The following is an 18,586-nucleotide window of genomic DNA, read 5'->3' as shown; positions in this document are numbered from 1 at the left end:
CATTTGTTTTTTAAGGAATGAATTTATTGAGGTTTGGAACACAATGGAAAACAAACAGTAGAGCATAGGTGACCCAGGATTTAATAACTGAGCGGTTGCATGAACTTGATTAAAAGATGGGTTGCAAAGAAAGGAAAGTTCTTTTTTTCCTGATAACGCTCACCTTAGCATAAATTTGAAAAAAGTAAAAACTGTATTCTTTCCTCCAAATGTAACGTCTGCTTGAAAACCACTTGATTAAGACGTTACTAAAAATTTCAAAGTGTTTTATTTATAACTAGTTTTAAAACACTTGATTACGAGCTTAGGTGGGCTAATTAAAGAAAACGTAAAAATTGTTATCCTATAAACTTCCTCATCTGGAAGAAAAAAGTAAAAAGCTCAACCATTTTAAACTATTTCACTAAGTCAGGCTTCAAAAAGGATACTCCAGAAATCAATATCGTTGCAGACGTCATAACTGATACAAATTCTGATAATCTCTCTTCTGAATTAGCAAATTCAATTCACTTGACTAGAGAATGTGTTATCAACATAGATGATTTTATAAACATTGCCGAGAATATTGAACTTCAAAACAAAAAATAATATAAATGTAGAAGAAATTGTTGAAATGGTTGCAAATAAAGATTTCGAAAGTGAAAAAGAAGAAACTGATACAGAATTGTTACTTTCTGAAAAAGAACCAAAAGTTAAAACTTTAAAGGATGTTCAAACTTGAATTTGAGGAACTTATACATTTTATCTATCCAAAAATGATGAAATTGATATAAAAATGCTAAGTGAGTCAAAAATGTATCATGAAGATATGGTAAGTAGCAGCTCTTTAAAACGAACTGAGTGAATAAAAAGCAAAGGCATTATCAAATTTCTCTATCTACTATTTTTGCACTGTTAATATTATATTTTTTTTAAATTTAAATAAATATCAATTTAAATAGTTAACATAGATTATTTAATTATTTCTATATGATAGCAATTATTCTAAAAACAGTTTATAGCGTGAACCTGCGTTAATAGTGTACCCTTTCCATAAATGGACAATTAATTCGATCCTAAGAGTGTCCACTTGACCAAGGTTTCATATTTAAATACTTCTATCAATATAATTTATTAACACTTGACTGCATCACTATTTTTAAGAGTCTACTAACCTGGTTAAGATACATTTGTCAAAAGTAATTGTTGTCGTCGTTGGTCTTTAAGGCAAGGGGTGCGATTGTTATTGTTCAATGGCCAAGAATTCGACTTCTGCCTCCCACATACTGTTTGTCTAAGATAGGGCTTCTGACCGCCACAAAGTCTGCGGCAGTCTGGTGCTATGGAAACAAGAAGAGGGCATTTTAGGGAGGGTAGCTTCTATGATAGCTTGTATGGGGTATGGGAAGTATACCTGATTGACTGACTCAGCCACCAGTAGGAGAAGTTTCCACCAGTCACCGAAACCAGTCCTAAAGAGGGATCACGCATCCCTACTTGAAATAATCATACCTCGTTACCATAGTCACCGCCACAGCTCCAGACGAATGTCTGGAAGAGTACCTATCTTAGACAAACAGTAGGTGACACCTGTTTGTAGAGCGGACCCATTCATACATCCCTTTCTTCCTTCCACAGATCGTAATTTTAGCCTGAACCAGAGAACGATCAATCTCCAATTTAGTACCCCCAAAAGCATAATTTGTTATGGGAACATAAAGAACTTTCTGGTGCAACAGATTTAGCGTGTAGCAGTCACCATTTACTACACGGGGAGTCTTCGTCCGGCTGAAAATGATCTCCAGATCTCACGAACGTGAGTCCAGCACCCTGGCAACCAGGCTATGGACCCTTGACACCTTTAAGATACCTTTGACAGGCAAGCTTTAAGATACCAAGACATAAATACCTTTGACAGGCATCATAAATACCTGTCAAAGGTATTTATGATGCATTTGTGCGTTTTTAAAAGCAACCCTAAAATGGAATCGTGGGCAGTTAGAGTTAGTAAGGAATACAAAAGCATTAGCAATTAACCGTGTCCTTTTCATTTGGTAAAGTTACAGTTATGAATTTTATTATGAAAAAGAACATTCAAAAACTCAGCTTCTTCTTCCTAATTTATAATCAGAACCTTTACATTTTAAAAACAATTTGAATTGATATGATTGTTTTGTGTTTTATCAGGTATCGGTACGATGACTTGGTCACCACAAGCCTTCGGAATGTATACTGGAAAATTTGATGAAGGGGTGCATCTCCTATCTAGGGGTTCTGTCAAGGTCAGGGTTGGTATTGAAGAATTTATTTCATATTTCAGTAGATTTAGAAGATTGAAGAGAAAATGTATTTTAAAGCAGTGTCTAAATCTGCATGCTGTTGTGAAAAGCGTTTATGAAGTTACGGACAAGTATTTATGTTTTCCATTTCCTTATATTTATTTATTTTTAAATTATGCTTATCTTTCAATTTTGTCTGTAAGGAAATTAATGATACTGAATCATTAAGAAATTATAAAAAAAAGATTTTTTTTCCTTCTTTTCATGGTAAACTTTACCGTGTTTCTGACTGTATGGTAACACCAAAAAGAGCGGTATTTTTTTTCGAAGCGCATTGCTAATGATTTTTATTTTAAAAAATGTAAAATAAATTAAAAAAATTATGAAATTTATTTTTATTAGATTATAAAATTTAAAATAAAATATCGTTTTATAATGTATGAAAAAATTGGTAATTGTCTTAAAATCTGGTAATTTTATCTTGAAACCTTAAAGCATGGCAAATAAGCCATTAATTCGGTTAAATTTACTTTTCAATATTGTATTTCTTACAAAATGAGGGGTAATGGGAACTATAACTTGGGAGACCAGAATTTCCGGTAAACCGTTACCATATAAAAGGAAAAATTACCAAATAAATGATTTTAAAGAACGTATATTTCAGTTTAAATAACCAGAATTATGTTGTTGTTTTTTTAAATTCATTTTACCATTCGGTACGGTAATTTTTCTAAATTTTTTTTTCTCCGCCTACAAAATTATTATCAACCGTCCCAAAAAATTAATAAATGGTATTTTTAATGTAGTGTTTGATGGAATTATTCAAGTATTGGAAAAAATAAGTGTATTTTGAAATTATTTTTCACTTAAACAATTGCATAACTTAAAATTCTGAAAATTTTCCATAATAATACAACTAGTGAACTGTAAAAATAGAGGCCTTTCTGGCTCTTGAAACTTCCGCCACAAATATGGGCCTTACCATCAATGAAGATAAAACTAAATTTATGGAATCTCCAGCCACAACTGTAAATCATGATCCTTTATTCATAAATGGTTACACCTTTGAAAATATTAATGAATTCAAATTCCTTGGAACAATGATCAATAACCAAAACAGCAGAAAAACAGTAGAAGACAACAGAATTAAAATGGCAAACAAGCGTTTCTATGGACTAAGAAAACAATTAAGATCAAGCCTAATCAGTCAAAAAACTAAAATTAAAATTTATAAGACTCTTATTCAACCTGTATTGCTCTATGCAAGTGAAACATGGACACTAAACGCAGACACTCAGCGTACTCTTGGTGTTTTTGAAAGGAAAATCCTTAGAAATATTTTTGGCCCAGTACAGGAAAGAGGCAGTTGGCGAATCAGATACAACTTTGACTTACAACTTCTGGAGAGATCCAGAAAATAATGCAGTACGAATCGTCACCTTTAAAAATCCTTCGGGATCTCGGGCTAGAGGAAGATCTCCAACTAGATGGCTGGATGACACTGCTAAAGATCTAAAAGTATTAAAGATAAACAACTGGAAAAAAGTCGCCATGGACGGGAGGCGTTGGAGGCTACGTGTGGTTGAGGCAGCCAAGGTCTGTAAGGGGCTGTCGTGCTGAAGAAGAAGAAGAAGAAGAACTGTAAAAATTCCCTTTTTAGTAGTACAATACCAGCTGGCTTCTGTATGGCTTTACTTCAAACGAAAATAAGACATTTCTATGGTATACCTTATATTCCTATTAGTTCCATTCACAAGATATGAGTTTTGTCTTTACATAATTCATTTCATATTTCATACACTGTTTTATTTGAACAATGAAAAGCAAAGTTCCCAAGTTAACAAAAAGGTTCAGAATATAGTCAATTAATTGTGAGCTTTTAAAAACATCGCTCATAAAAGTTTCAATATGATAAGCGCGCAAGATTCTTACATGTTTGAGCTAATGGTAGTAGGAACGTTGTCCAAAGAATCAATTATTAGATGCCGATAAATTTATCATAGTTAAATTTCAGAGAGAAAAAATATGGTTTAGATATTCATAACTTCTCCTATAGGTCTATTGGAATCTGATGAGGGTCATAATTAAGATGAGGAATGTATGGTAAAATACAGAAACAAGGAAAGCCATAGGTAGTCTATAAGGCCTCTCTCTCTCTCTCTCTCTCTCTCTCTCTCTCTCTCTCTCTTTTGCATTGTTAAAATATATCGATCTTATCGCTAAAAAAATTTAAATTATTATTGAAATGAAACGCAGCACGAATGAAACTCACTTTGCAAGTCGAAAAAAGTTTTAAGGAATAGTTCCATATTTCACAATTCGTCAGTAAGTATATTAATGTAAGATGTTTTTAGTTTTACGAACTATTTAAATCATGAAGAATTTTGAAGTCCTAACTGAAGATCATAAATGTCTCTAAATTGATGGCAACATTTTATGGACTGTTTTCTAAAGTAACACTGGTTAATAGAACTACAATTGAAACGACACCGAATAAATTCGAATGTACGCATAGATAAATGCTCTTAATATAAACTTTTTAGAATCCTTTCTATTGTCAAAATAAAATTTGAAAACTATGCTTATTAGATGTCAAAACTCAAGAAAAAATACAACAAAGCCATTGAAATCTGTCGAATCACTAGTGAGGAAGACGAAACTGAAAACATAAAAAAACTGTTTCTTTTGCTGGAAAGCTACAGCAAAGTATTGAAGTGCGATTATTTGAAACTCATCCAAGTTTCATCAGGCAATCAATTGGTTTTGATTGTCTTATCTCGCCCTCCTCACTAGTGATTTCATAAATTTAGATAGCTTTTTTACCTTTTCCTCGCTTAAATACTAATTTGTAGCTAATAATATATTTATTTTTCTACACCATTTCTGAATAGGTTTCGAAAAACATATATAAAGGGTGATGACAGCGCACCCTGCATATAAATTCATCAATTAAATAAGTTAAGCACCAAGAGGAAGTTAAAAAACACCCAAAAGCAACTTCACTGGAATGAGTTCTTTGTTTCTCTACGTTGTTGGGAAAGGCGGGTTATGTTCAATTAGTTTGTGTTTGCCATTAATTCGATATTTACACAACACTTGATTTATGTATAAACAGGGCCTGATTATCACCAAGGTCCAATAGGCATGGGACTAGGGCCCACAATTTCCGAGGGTACTCAAAAATTAGTAAATAGTCTAATGAAAGGTGGGCTAGCTTTGTGTTGGCTTAAGTATTAAATAAAAAACAATGTTACAACAGACAGTATTAAATAAAAATCAGTGACTTTTAGCAAAAATCACTGATTTCAATAATTTGTGGCCACCAAACTATTTTTATTTTGATATAACATTATTTTGCTGTTTTATATTTTGCTTTGATTTATGGATACGTAAGCCTTATCTTAGAAAAATAATCTTCAATTGTCTGCTTTCAAAATTTCTTAGAATGTTTCGCTTGAATCATGCAATTCAATAGATTATTTTTCAATAGATATTTAATATAGGACTACTCTTCAGTAGTTTAATTTCAAAATATCTTGTAAGGGGCCAGTCATGGTGAGTCTTGGGCCTGAATTTGTCTTGATAGGTCCCTGTGTATAAACACATAATACAATTTGGGAATGCTCCTGGAAAATCGACTGTTTTGGTCTAATCCCATACAATCTCTGTCGTTACTTACATAATCTCAGATTAAACTTGATTAAACATTACCGACCGCCATCTATCGGCATAGAATGCTACTACATCCAAGAGAAAGAAGAAAAACATCGAAAAGTAAGCTGGCTAGTAAAACCTCCAAACAATATATTGCCACATTCCACAAACTTACAGCAAAGAAGCATAGAAGTATAAAGTACAGGAGTAAAAACGTAAAAACCTGAAAGTGCTAAACTTAAAATTAAAATTAAACAATTATACGACGTGAATTTTCTGCAACTTTGACATGCTTTGACAACGTTTCCATTCAAGTTGAACTATAGTATCGTTTAAGGTCAAATTGAACGATAATGTGATCCAGCTTAACACCTTATCCCGGTTGAAGATTTGAAAGGTAATATGGTTTAAAAAGCTCCAAAATTTCAGGCAGTGCAAACTAGGTTGAGTATCTGAATAATTTTTGTGCTAAAACCAAGTTCTGCCTTAATTTATTTCATTTCCCCCAGAATTATACAATGCAAGACAAGAGCACTTGTCCAGAGGAGGGAAGAAGTCCTCGTCACCAGTCCAAGCTCCAAGAGCTCTCAGTACTGGCAGAAAAAGTTGGTTGCACATCAACTCAACTTACGATAGGTAATGAATCTCTTAACTCTTATCTCAAATGCCGTAAAGCCTTTTATTTTAATGGCGGATTGATTTTGATATTGCGTTTGATCTAACTAAGATTTATTATTTATTTATTAACACTCTCACCACATAATTCCAATAATATTTTGTGTTATAAATAATTTATGTTATAAAATATATTGCATATTTTGAAATCCGCGAAAAAATTAGTGTCGAAAAAACAAAAAAAAAATCGTTTTGCTTCTAATAAAAAAGTTGAAAAATCTCTAAAATTCAATAGATGTGGTGTGCAAGCTTTAAGCGACTTATTTTGATGTATGTTTTAAATTCAGCTTCCTTAAAAAGCCTATATAGCTCAAAATTATGTCGTTGTCTCCATAAGTCTTCCACATTTATAGGACTGAAAATTTTTCTCAAGTCTTTTCTCTCAAAAGCAGCAAGTAGGTCTGTTTGTTATTTGGTTAATGGCCATGCTTCAAATCCATAAGTTAAAAAAGTTCTAATGATTGTTATATATAGCATTATTTTTGTTCGTCTTTTGACTAATTTTGACTTTAGAAATGTTATTAAGCCGTGAAGGTAACGATTAGCTGCTATAATGCGTCTCTTTATTTTCCGTTACGATTAACATGTAAATGAAATATGCTTAGATATAATTATAATAATTATATATTTAGTAAACAAAATTATGTTTTAAGAAGGAAAAAAATTTTTAAAAATATCAAGGAAAAAAACCGGTTTCTCGTCCAATGAAGCTGATTTCGAAAAAAACAAATTTGTGCCCTGCCAGGAAATGTTTTTATACAGCACGGCACATCTTCACTGAGTTATAAGTCTTAGGATATATGGGGATCGATTTTCTATGTTATTGTTTTATCAAAATTCGGTCATTTTCGAATTGTGACAGATGGTAATCCAATCGTAATTTTTGTAAAAAATGGATATGTTACGGCCGAACCCCGAATTCGGCCACTTCGTGAATTGGCCGGCCAAATTGCGAAATGGCTAAGAACGCTGTAAATTGGCTGACCAATGTCCGATATTTTCTTGATTTCGGGAATTGGCCGCCCAAATCGCGAAGTGGCATGGGAGGAAGAAAAGTTGGCAGAGGCTGTTGGAGGTATTATTGGCACGTATCATTGGCACGTATATTGGCACGTATTATTGGCTCTGTATAACCATAACTTCATTCTTTAAAAATTACTAACTGTGGTGGGATGTGGCCATTTGAAACAAAGTAAAAAATTTAATTTTTTAAAATTTAATTTCAAAACTTGTTTTTTTATATTTTTAAATTAGAAGATCTATATTTTTAAATTAAAAAAGAAAATGAAATGGACAATGCTAGCAAATTAACTTTTTAATAAAACAAATATTAAAAAAATTGTGGTCCCACCGTACCACCCGGTATGTGAAAAAACATACCACTACAATTTTTTTTTCTGTTAAGTATAAGTTCTTAGAAATACAAAAGATGCTGTGGAAGAATCAAGAAGCAACAGACAAATGTCGCCACGTGGCACATTCCCGCCGGAATTGCAGATGTGCCACCTACCGAGCATTCTTGAATGAGCACATCGCGTTTTGGCCGGAACATCGTGGCCACTTCGCGAAATGGCCTGCAAAAGTAGAATATTTACTGATCGTTTCAATTACATTGCACTTCGGCCGAGAGGTATGGCCAAAGTGCGAAATGGCCAGCCAATTCGCGAAGTGGCCGGACTTAGGGCTTTGGCCGTAACAGATACAAACCGTTCGTCCCTCTTGATCTTCAATGATGAATGAAAAGCAACCGCAGAGGTTGGTGAGCGAAGCGAACAGAGGGCGGAGTCTCCTAAAGAGTTAAGCAATAAAATAGTTCTCTACTTATTTACGTTTATTTAATTACTTTTTTACATAATTCATAACATTTTGTTATTCTCATATAAATAAGATGTACTGTGTTACGAGCAACCTCAACTTTTTAGAAATTAAGTTGCCAATTGTTCTTTAAATCCTATTAAATTAAACGAAATTTATTTCATTTATTTTAACAAACGAATTTTTTCTTCCATCTAGCTTGGTGCCTGAAAAATGAAAATGTTCATTGTGTGTTAGTAGGAGCTTCAACACCTGAGCAACTGTATGAACACTTACATGCCCTTCAGGTACATTTTTTTTTCATTTAAAAATCGATTTTTTGTTTCCTCTTCTATCGATTCAGTTATTTTTTACAACAGTACTCTAATATAGTGGTTCCCAACCTATCGGCCGTGGCCCGCAAGTGAACCGTGGACGGAGCGGCACTGGGCTGTAACGCATATAATAGATGTATATTTGTCATAATATTTTTAACTAGTATATTTATTAGTTAATGAACCTTAGTCTTCGTCAGAACTAAGAAGGTTGAGAATAGAAATGAGATGAGCTCGTTTACCAAAAAACGATTTGGGTTTGGGTGGACTTGGATTCAGGCTAAAATTTTTGAAAAATCTTTTTACTACTTTTAAACAAACGTTTGGTTTAGTTATAAAATATAAAAATATATATTTTTGTGGTATAAAAAATTACAGCTATATACTATTTCAGCTCAGTACTTTCGCTTTATGAGAGCACTAATTGTTAAATAACTTTTATTTAGTTTAAGACTTTGATTTACTTTTCTAATTTTTATTTTAGTCATATTGAAGTTTCAGACGGTTAAGCTTTTCTCTTTGCTTTTTTTTATTGGTCAGTAATAAAAATGTTTCAATGACTAATTTCTTTGTTTAAACATCAAAATTCAAGTGGTCAGACCGGAAAATTTCAATCTTTGGCCTTTTTCCAACCTATATTTCGAGCTCGAACGGATTTAGGCTTTACGTAATCTTTAGTACCTCGGGCTCAGATTAAAATTCTGTTGGCTGCGGTGGGCTCTGTTTAAAATTCTTTGGGCTCGGACCTCCAAAAGCAAGTTCGAACTCATCTCTAGTTGGGAACTACTGCACAGAACACAAATGCTTTTTAATGATTTTTCCCTCCTTTTTCTCGAAGCTGCTACCAAGATTAACAACGGGCCTCATCAACGAAATTGAGAAAATTCTGGACAACAAGCCTATTCGAGTGCCTGTTCAAAGGTGACTGCTGCTACAAAAGGATTCCTTGCCGCTGTCTAGGAGTCCTTTACTTCCTGGAACTGCCTCGATTTTGGAAGTGGAAGAGGGTGTGGCACGTCTTGAAGCCATCAGGGAAGACAGCGGAATCGATGGCAGCAAATCGCCCGAAGAACCACCTAGAGGTTTCTTTGATAACCTTCTCAGTAACTGTGTTATTCAATGAGGAATTTGCATTTTTTGAATGGTATACTGTTCACACAAAATGGCTGCTCTTTGGCCATGACATTTCTTCCCATTCACGGTATGAGCCGGTGCTTTGAAAAACCAATGTTAGTTCCGTTCTCATCATTTTGGAAAAGGAGGTTAAATTTCGGTTAACATAATGAGGTGGAAATTTTAGCTTTACGTGTGAAATAAAAAGCAAATTTTTGTATGCAGATAAATTAACTTTAATCAGTCAAATATCTTCCATTCTGTTCTATGACCTTTTGACCTTCATGATCTCACGCTCTTAAAGCTTCTAGTTCTTATCAGAAAAGCTCAGCAAAGTTCCATTTGAGGTCATCATTGTCACTGAAATTTTTACCATTGATAAAGTTTTGTAAACTTCGAAACGAATGGTAATCTACTGGTGAATGGTCGGAGCTATATGGAGGGCGATACATCACTTCCCAACCTATCTCCAATGATTTTGAACGCTAAATATATCTGTAGCCTCACATTGTCGTGGTAGAATACGATTACTCTGGCCATTTTTTTTTTATTTCAAAGTTAACAAAGCTTTTTAAATTGTAAGAATTTCAGTAATAACGATGACCTCAAATCACACTCGGTTGAGTTTTTTTACTTATAAGTTGATTTTACTGATAAGATTATCAATCATCATGGGATCATGAAAATTTGATTTTATTTCACAATAAAAAACCAAAATCATTTTCTGGACCACCCAATAATTTTTAGAGAGGTTTCGATGATCCCATTCTTACAGATTTTGATGGCAATTAAATGAAATACCGTATTCTCCACTTATTAGTAAATAGCTGATTAATTTTAATTTCAATAAAAGAGATGTTGTATATTCCTGCATCTGTTCCGGCAAAATATTTTGATCATTTGACAGTATTGAAGAAAAAGATCGATAATTGAATAAAGCTGATATAAATAAAAAAACATCTTAATAGCTAAAAATACGGAAAATCATGAAAAAAACGGGGGGGGGGAAAAGGAAAAAATCCGTTCAGTGTTTTTTACGTGATAGTAAAAACTAATTAAGTGAAAATTCATTTATAAATTATCTTTTACTTAAATTTAATATAAAAAATTAGCTATCTTCAGTTAAATTTGAGAAGAAATTCTTTTGTATTAAAATAATATAATAGAATATATAATTGACTATCAGAACAAAAAATTCATTTTTAAAAATTTATAAATTTAAATTTCTAATAAATATATTAGATAAGATAACATGTACATGCATTAGTAATGAATTATACGATTGAACTAAAGAACAATTAATTTATATTTAAGTGAAAGAAAAGACTGGATTTCTAGGAAATATCTATAAATCTATTAAAAATGAAAGAATATTCTTTTACTTTAATTTACAAGCTCTTTTTCCATTTTGTTATTATTTTAAATGAAACATTATTTGAATCCTTAAACAAAGAAATACTGAAATAGATACCTAAATCGTAATTAATATTTCCTAAGAATAAAGAAAATTCCAAATTAAAGTAACATTCTTTTAAACACGTTAATACCATTTTCTCAAAATATATGTTCATATATATTTTAAAAAAACTGCTACAATAGACAGATCAAATTTTAATGCAAATATGGATTGTCATTTGTGATTCATTACTAAATTATTTAATAAAATTTAGTTCTTTAAAAAGGCCAGTTGTTAAATGTATCAAAAAAAATTCATTATTAAAATACAAACCTCTTGATTTTCGAGCAACAAACACTTCAATGTGAAAAATACATTTTTTAAGCGAATAAAACAAAATCTGTCAGAATGATGGAAATTTTTTTTACAAGTAAGGAGATTATCTTCGATTTTTAAACTGTTTTAGTTTATTGAAAAAGGACGAAAAAATTTTTACCTTAATTAATTCATGCTTTTTTTTGTTCCTTCGCTATTATCTAAATTACTCTCAACTAGATCAACATACTGCATAAGTATAAAGAAATTATTCTATGGGTGGCACGCAGTGTTTTAGCGAATGAACGTAGCCTGCGGATCAGAGGGAAATCTCTTTTATACTAAGCAACCTTTCGCACGATGACGGAACGGAACAAAAATTATCATATTTAGATGTTCTATATAAGAATAATCAAGTAATTTGTTTTTATGAAACTATTCTACAGTGGGATAAAGGCTTAATGGAAGTTTTCCCTAGTCATAAGCCCGGATAAAGAAAAATATGCCGTATTTCACCATTAGAAAATGACTGCAGCACATAAATATGTAGCATATATTAAGCTGAGAACATTTTATTTCGCTACTTCAATGCGCGATATTCTTTTTTAATGCACCGTCTTTTCAATTGTGCTTAAATGAAACCGGTTTGTTTCAGAATTTGTCCATAAAAATCTCGAAGAAACCGGTTTCATTTAAGAACATTTAAAGGGACGGTGCATTTCTCCATTCACCCAGATAATGGAGTAAATACAGTATTCATATGGGGTATATGGAGTATATTTACATGGAGTATATCTACATGGAGTATATACCAGAAATAGTCGTAGCTCCCAACTCAATAACAAGCTATGATAATTTAATTTCGCTAGATGCTCTTTTTCAATGCACCGTCTCTTCAAATGTCCACAAATAAAACCGGTTTCTTCCAGAATTTGTCCATAAAAATGATGATATACATATACATTTACTTATGTATACATTGATGCTTCGATCTACTCTTCTCTTAGTTATTAACTTATTCATACTCAAGTACATTACTATAATCTATTTGCCTGTAGACTATTTGAACATGAACATAGACTACTATTCGAATTCTCGCTCGCTGAAACTACATTTTAGATAATTTAGTCTCTGACAAATTTAGTCATTTTTGTTTTAGTTTACATTCATTGTTCAATTAAAGAGTATACGGAAATAATAATTTAGGTGTTTTCTTTTTCCTTGAAAAACCAAACTTTTGAATTATTTTACTTCTAGAAATTAAGATAGAGAACACATATTAAAGTTTACACATTTTTTTCACTAATAGATGTAAACTGCATAGACACTATAAGAATAGTTTTTCGAATTTTAGAAACTTTATTCATAATGAGATGGAAGGCTATTCCTTCACCGTTTAACTGGTGCTTGGCCATTGTAACTATATAGATCATAAAGTGTCACATTTACTTAAAAGTTCAAAGACTTCTTTTCGTTTGTCATGAAGATTTCTGTGATGTTTAAAATAAAATAAGAAGCAGAAGTGCTTAGATAAATGGCTTGACCCCTTCCCAAATTTGACATTTATATGTGATAAATGGACTCGAAAAATCCTATTTATATTCCAGGAATTCCTGTTAACAGAATATAGTTCATGTACTCTTTCAAAAATATTTATGTAATGTAATCTTTGGCATCAGAAATGTTTCCCGATTGGCTTTTTTAATGTTGCAATTTGATAACAAAGCATATTAGTATTTCAAGCACAATTTTCTAGAAAATATTGACTTTTTTCCCTTCTTCCTTTCTTTTTTTCTCTTTTTTTAATTTTTTTTTTTTTGCTTTGGGCAATATGTGATGTTAGTTTCTTATAAATAACATTTGAAGTCTAATTACTGAGTCGAAGAGAGGAATCATATTCAAGTAACATGTTATTTGAATCATATTAAGTACATGTACAGCTTATTTAAAGTAACATGTTAACCCTGTAACAAAACAAAACTATTATTTCTACTTTGAACAGATATGACTCTGACCTGCTCCTTTCGAGCAGACATTAAAAATATCTATTTCAAAGTGACAAACCATGTTATATAATTAATATTAATTCCTTATTCGGTATGTCCGGTATGTTCGGTTGCCATGGTATTAATTATTTGTTCTGCTCAGAACGAAAATTTATCATCATACTTCTTTAGAAATTAATTTAGAAATTTTCTTAATGCTTTGATTAAATCCCTCATAACAAAATTATATTTTAAAAACTGAAAGGATAATCAGTAAAAATATTTTCTATAAAAACATTTGCTTAGACAAGGAATTCAAAAATATCTTGAATATAAGTCATCATCAATAAAAATATTTTCTCAGTTTTTCTGATACAGAAGAAATTTAAATACAGCTAATGTTTCAAAGAAATGTTTCATTGCTAATGTTTCATGAGTATAGTCTCTAAAATACTACAACTTATAAAAACAAATATTTCTGGAGCATAAATGGTGTTTTTTTTTTGTGTGTATGTTAAAAAATACATTTCTGAAACTATCAGAAATTTAACCATAAAATCACACAACCAACAATATGACAACCTTCCTAAGAGGTCAAATCTTTAAAACATTTTTTGCGACGAAATATACGATCCTTTCTTTCAACTTACAAAACAAAATGTTTTATTTAAACTCTTTATAAAGGTTATTTCAAATTCACCTAACACTATATAGCTCACAGTATCAATATTACTGTTCGAACTTAAATAGTTTTTTTCAGAGTGTAGAAGATATAGAGTGCTAAAAATTATGCATCACTCAATTGAAAATGAAGTTAGTTTTTTCCCAATCAATGAAGTATAATTTATTTTGAGAAAATCTTAACATGTATTATAGAAGTGAACTTGATGTAATTCAGTCATTTAAAAAGATCTAAACTTGTTTTGGCATTACGTAAGAAGTTCTATTTCTTCAAGATTTGTGACACTTTATCCTGGCAACTTTACAAGTGTTAAATATGCATTTGAGAATGCTGAATTCTCTTTTATATCATTTCAGTGCCTAGAAGGCTAAAAAATAGTGGTCCTGCATAGCGATATTATTAGAATTTGAAAACAACTTTATCTAGTCTTGTATATTTGTAAAGAAAACTGTAGGCAACAATTTTCTATGAAATATTAATAAATGATGAGCATTGCATTCCCTGATGTTATGCATTTAACCATTAATTCTATCTTAATTTGATACTAAAATAGAGATTGCTTTAATATTGCATATGATTTATTTAAACACCAATGCAAAATGTTTTTTTAATTTCTCAATAATGTCTCGTAAAATTAATGACCTAAACACATAAATTATATTATTCTATCTTCTGAAAACTGATTGATATTTTTTCTATTGCTTAAGTTATAATAATAAATCTTGTTACAATACTAGGAATTATTAGCATTAAAATTATGAAGCATGATGTTAAGCAAAAAAAAACAATATTTAAATTCTTTAAGAAATTGTTGCCTACTTTAAAAGAAAATAAAACTGTAATGAATCTTACAATTTTATTAAAAATAAAAATAAATTAAGTATTTATGGCTTTCTTTAGTTTTATTATTAGCATCTTCATTAAACAAATGGCTATAATTCCGACCAAAACACGTATTTTTGAGACTTTTAAGTAAGCATTTTATTTTGATTTTTGTTGCCCAAACGTTTAAGTGCCTTCGTATTCTCCAATGTATCTATGCAAATGTTATTTACTGAAGAATAAAATAATGTGTGACCTAATTACTTTAGATGTTAACATTATGTTATTTAAAATTATTTACCTATGTTTACAGATTCATGTTAACTACCTTGTCTTTCATAAATATATATAAATATATATATATATCATTTCCAATACTAATTCACGTGATATTAAAATTGTATGAACTTTTATTTCTTAGATAGATGATTATTTATATATTTTAAATTTTTATGTAAGATTCTCCAACTCTATATTTTAAAAAAATTGCTTGTTAAACACTCTAAGAATTTTGAAAAAATCGCATCATATAATTCATATATCTAGTTGTTGTTGTTGAAAAATGTGTTGTACAAACTGTTTATCACTGAAAAGTTGCGAAATTATTTGTTACCTTGTTACTATGGAAATGACGATAGTTTTTTTTGTTGTATTAGGTAAATTAGTTTACGTTTATGCTTTAAATAAATGTTTAATTATTACTGAAATAGGAAATTGTGTATAAAATTGTAACCTTATCAAAAATATCATAATCAGCAAACAATTATGTCAATTTTTTCCAATCTAACAATATAGATACTTAGTTAAATTTAAATAAAATATATGAAGAGTAGTATTAATTTATATTTAATAAGTGTTACGTATAAAAATGCGTTTTATTTATGTTACAATCAGACAATAGTTATGTTAACCTTGTATTTGTATTAAAAATCAAAATATTTTTAAAAATTATTAGCATAGTATTCGATTTACTAGCATAATACTGTCAAAAATTTTATTCAGATGAAGAAAGTTTTAAAATTACATTCAGATAAAGAAAGCTTTGTCTTTCATAGATTTCTTCTTCAATTTTTTTTAATGTAATGCAAAGTTTTTCGTAATTTTTCATTTCAGCATACATAAAATATTTTTATCATTTATTTACGAAATGCTTAAAAAAAACATGTTTGTGCTTCATATGTTGATGTATCATTAAGTATTATGAAGGAAAGAAATAATTCTAAACTTCAGCTTATCAAAACATCTATATCAAACTTCACGTGTGTATCTATCCTAATCAAACTCTTACTCTGATTTTTCACTAAATCAACTTTCACTATGTTTCTTCGCAAAAAGATGAAATTTGCAGCAATTGGAAACGTTTTATTCCAATTTTTTTTCCTCTTAACTCGCTTTAATTAAATACCTTCTTCTTCTGTCATTTTATTTTTCAATTTTACAAAATGCAAAGATATAAACTTTTAATATTTTTAGTCGAATATTCATATATTTCAAACAAGATTGAAATAATTCCTTTCTTAAATTTATTGCCATCTGAAATTCACGTGAGCATAATTCAATAACTACTTTCCAATTATGACTTCTTTTTATGAAAAATGGCTCAGTTTCGCAACACGGAGCTTTTAGAGCTAGCTTCAGATGCCTTTAACTTTTTGAAAAATAAAAATTTGTTTGAAAGTCAACTTTTCGAATGATCCAGTTCATAGTTTTATCGTGATGCCATTATTCTTCATTTAACAATAATTTTCATATCAATATTTTATATAATTCTATCAGAAAAACAAACTAGAATAAAAGTTCTAATTATTAAGGGGTATTAAAATACAGTTGGTTCCCTTTAAACTTGAGAAAAAATACAGCTAAAATTAGCTTTTTGTTTATCAATGCAGTGATCATATCAGTGATATATATAATATCAATGCAGCGTTGGAAAATATTTTGTGTAAAAATGAAAAGTTTGTTTTCGAAACATTTTAATTCAACTCAAAATCATTTCTTCATAACAAAAAGAGAATTATGGAATATCTTTACTTTTCGTTTAAGATTAAAATCAATTAAATTTTTTTGTTTTATCTATGTGCAAACGATAGTTTTAGAACATTTTGGAGAGATCTCCAAAAACTCCAAGTTAAGGAACTAACCCATTATTTGAGAATTTTTTCTTTAAATTCACTAAACTTTTCTGGCCTAATTAAACAGTATTTTTGAATAATTTGTTGAAAATAATGTTTGGGGACAATGAATGTTCTGAATGGGGAAAATGATTTTAAATAATCATTATTTGCTTTTAAAATACTGAGAAGAAAAACAGCTTCACTTATTATCACATTATTAACATGGAACAAACCATTTTCAAATCGAAGTCACGTTAACGAGTTACCTGAGTTCCAATTAGCAAATATAAGTCAGTATGCAGTTATCACTAGCGAAATTACAGGAAATTTTTTTAATGTTCTCATAACTTCAAAAAGTTTCTCGCGCTTCAACTATTGCTTTATTGTTATGAAATTTTTTTTTCAAATTCTTTGGTAAATCTTATTCAATTCTAAATGCATTTGATTGGTCAATAAATTCAAATTAATTTCTAACTTTTTGAACTAATAGTATAATTAAAGTGAGTATTTTTAAGAAACATTTCAAGGCTAAAATAGAAATTCACCCCTATGTATGTTATCAATGTATACTGTTCCAAAAACAACTATATTAAAGCACTTACATACAGAGTATTTACCTGAAGGTTTAAGAAAGAAAATAAAAAAATTCTATAGGGACTTTTTAATCAACAACAATTTTAAAAAAAAATTTAATAACTTGAAAAATAAATTATTTCTTTGAGGGCTTGAATACGATATCATATAGTGTTACCAATATTTCATTAAAATGTGAAATTTATTGAATAAAAATGCTCTTTTTTGTTTTGAACATCTAAAGGTGATACTTTTGAGTAACTCTTCTAATAGCCGAAAAAAATTTCATAAGCTGTAGTACAAGCACATTTTTTTATTTTTGTCTAAATATTCGGCTTCTTGTATACATTTTACCATGTTTCTTTCTACTTTAATTCTTTATACAAGAGTTGTTATTTATGTATCCGAAATAAAATAACAGTGTATCAACGCTGGGATTGTTGATTTCGGACACAACCTACTTAATATTTAACGTATATTTTAGCATTTATTTACTTAACACACATAAAAATTTAGCAATTATATTACTCTTCATTTGAATATTAATTTTTTAATATTTATTTCATTATATTTTATGAACTCTTTTCTTAGTTCGAGAATTAAAATTAGACTTATATTTGGAAAAATGAAAATATGAATTTGAATTTGAAATGAATATGAAATGATAAATGAAAGACTAAGTTTCGTTTCCCAATCTTTGCAGGCATTATAAAATATGTCACATGACTTTATTTTTTTAACTTCATGTTTGTGATTGTTTTGCATTTTATTACTAGGTATTTAATGTAAACAAATCGTCTTCATAAAGTGTAAGAATATTAATAGTAAAGTTGCATACTTTCATGAAAATATAATGCAAATGTTACACAC

The 18,586-nt window shown here is 30.0% G+C and overlaps 1 protein-coding gene across 2 annotated transcripts in view; it reads left to right on the top strand.

Moving 5' to 3' along the window:
• Positions 1 to 10,825, top strand: part of LOC107447200 (voltage-gated potassium channel subunit beta-2-like) — an 82,355-nt gene extending 71,530 nt beyond the window's left edge. Inside the window, exons 13-16 of one of the 2 annotated variants that reach the window (XM_087168021.1) lie at positions 2,167 to 2,261; positions 6,422 to 6,548; positions 8,601 to 8,689; positions 9,555 to 10,825. In XM_087168021.1, coding sequence (XP_087024147.1) covers positions 2,167 to 2,261; positions 6,422 to 6,548; positions 8,601 to 8,689; positions 9,555 to 9,641 — 398 coding nt within the window. In that variant the 3' untranslated portion in view covers positions 9,642 to 10,825. Of the gene's footprint in view, positions 1 to 2,166; positions 2,268 to 6,421; positions 6,549 to 8,600; positions 8,690 to 9,554 lie in introns of both variants that reach the window. The other variant, XM_087168020.1, reaches the window with a different exon arrangement.
• Positions 10,826 to 18,586: the final 7,761 nt, after the last annotated feature.

This window comes from Parasteatoda tepidariorum, chromosome 7, assembly GCF_982258835.1.
Source record: "Parasteatoda tepidariorum strain Cologne lab strain chromosome 7, Ptep-v5.0, whole genome shotgun sequence".
NCBI lineage: Eukaryota > Metazoa > Arthropoda > Arachnida > Araneae > Theridiidae > Parasteatoda > Parasteatoda tepidariorum.
This window is presented reverse-complemented; position numbering and strand designations above follow the sequence as displayed.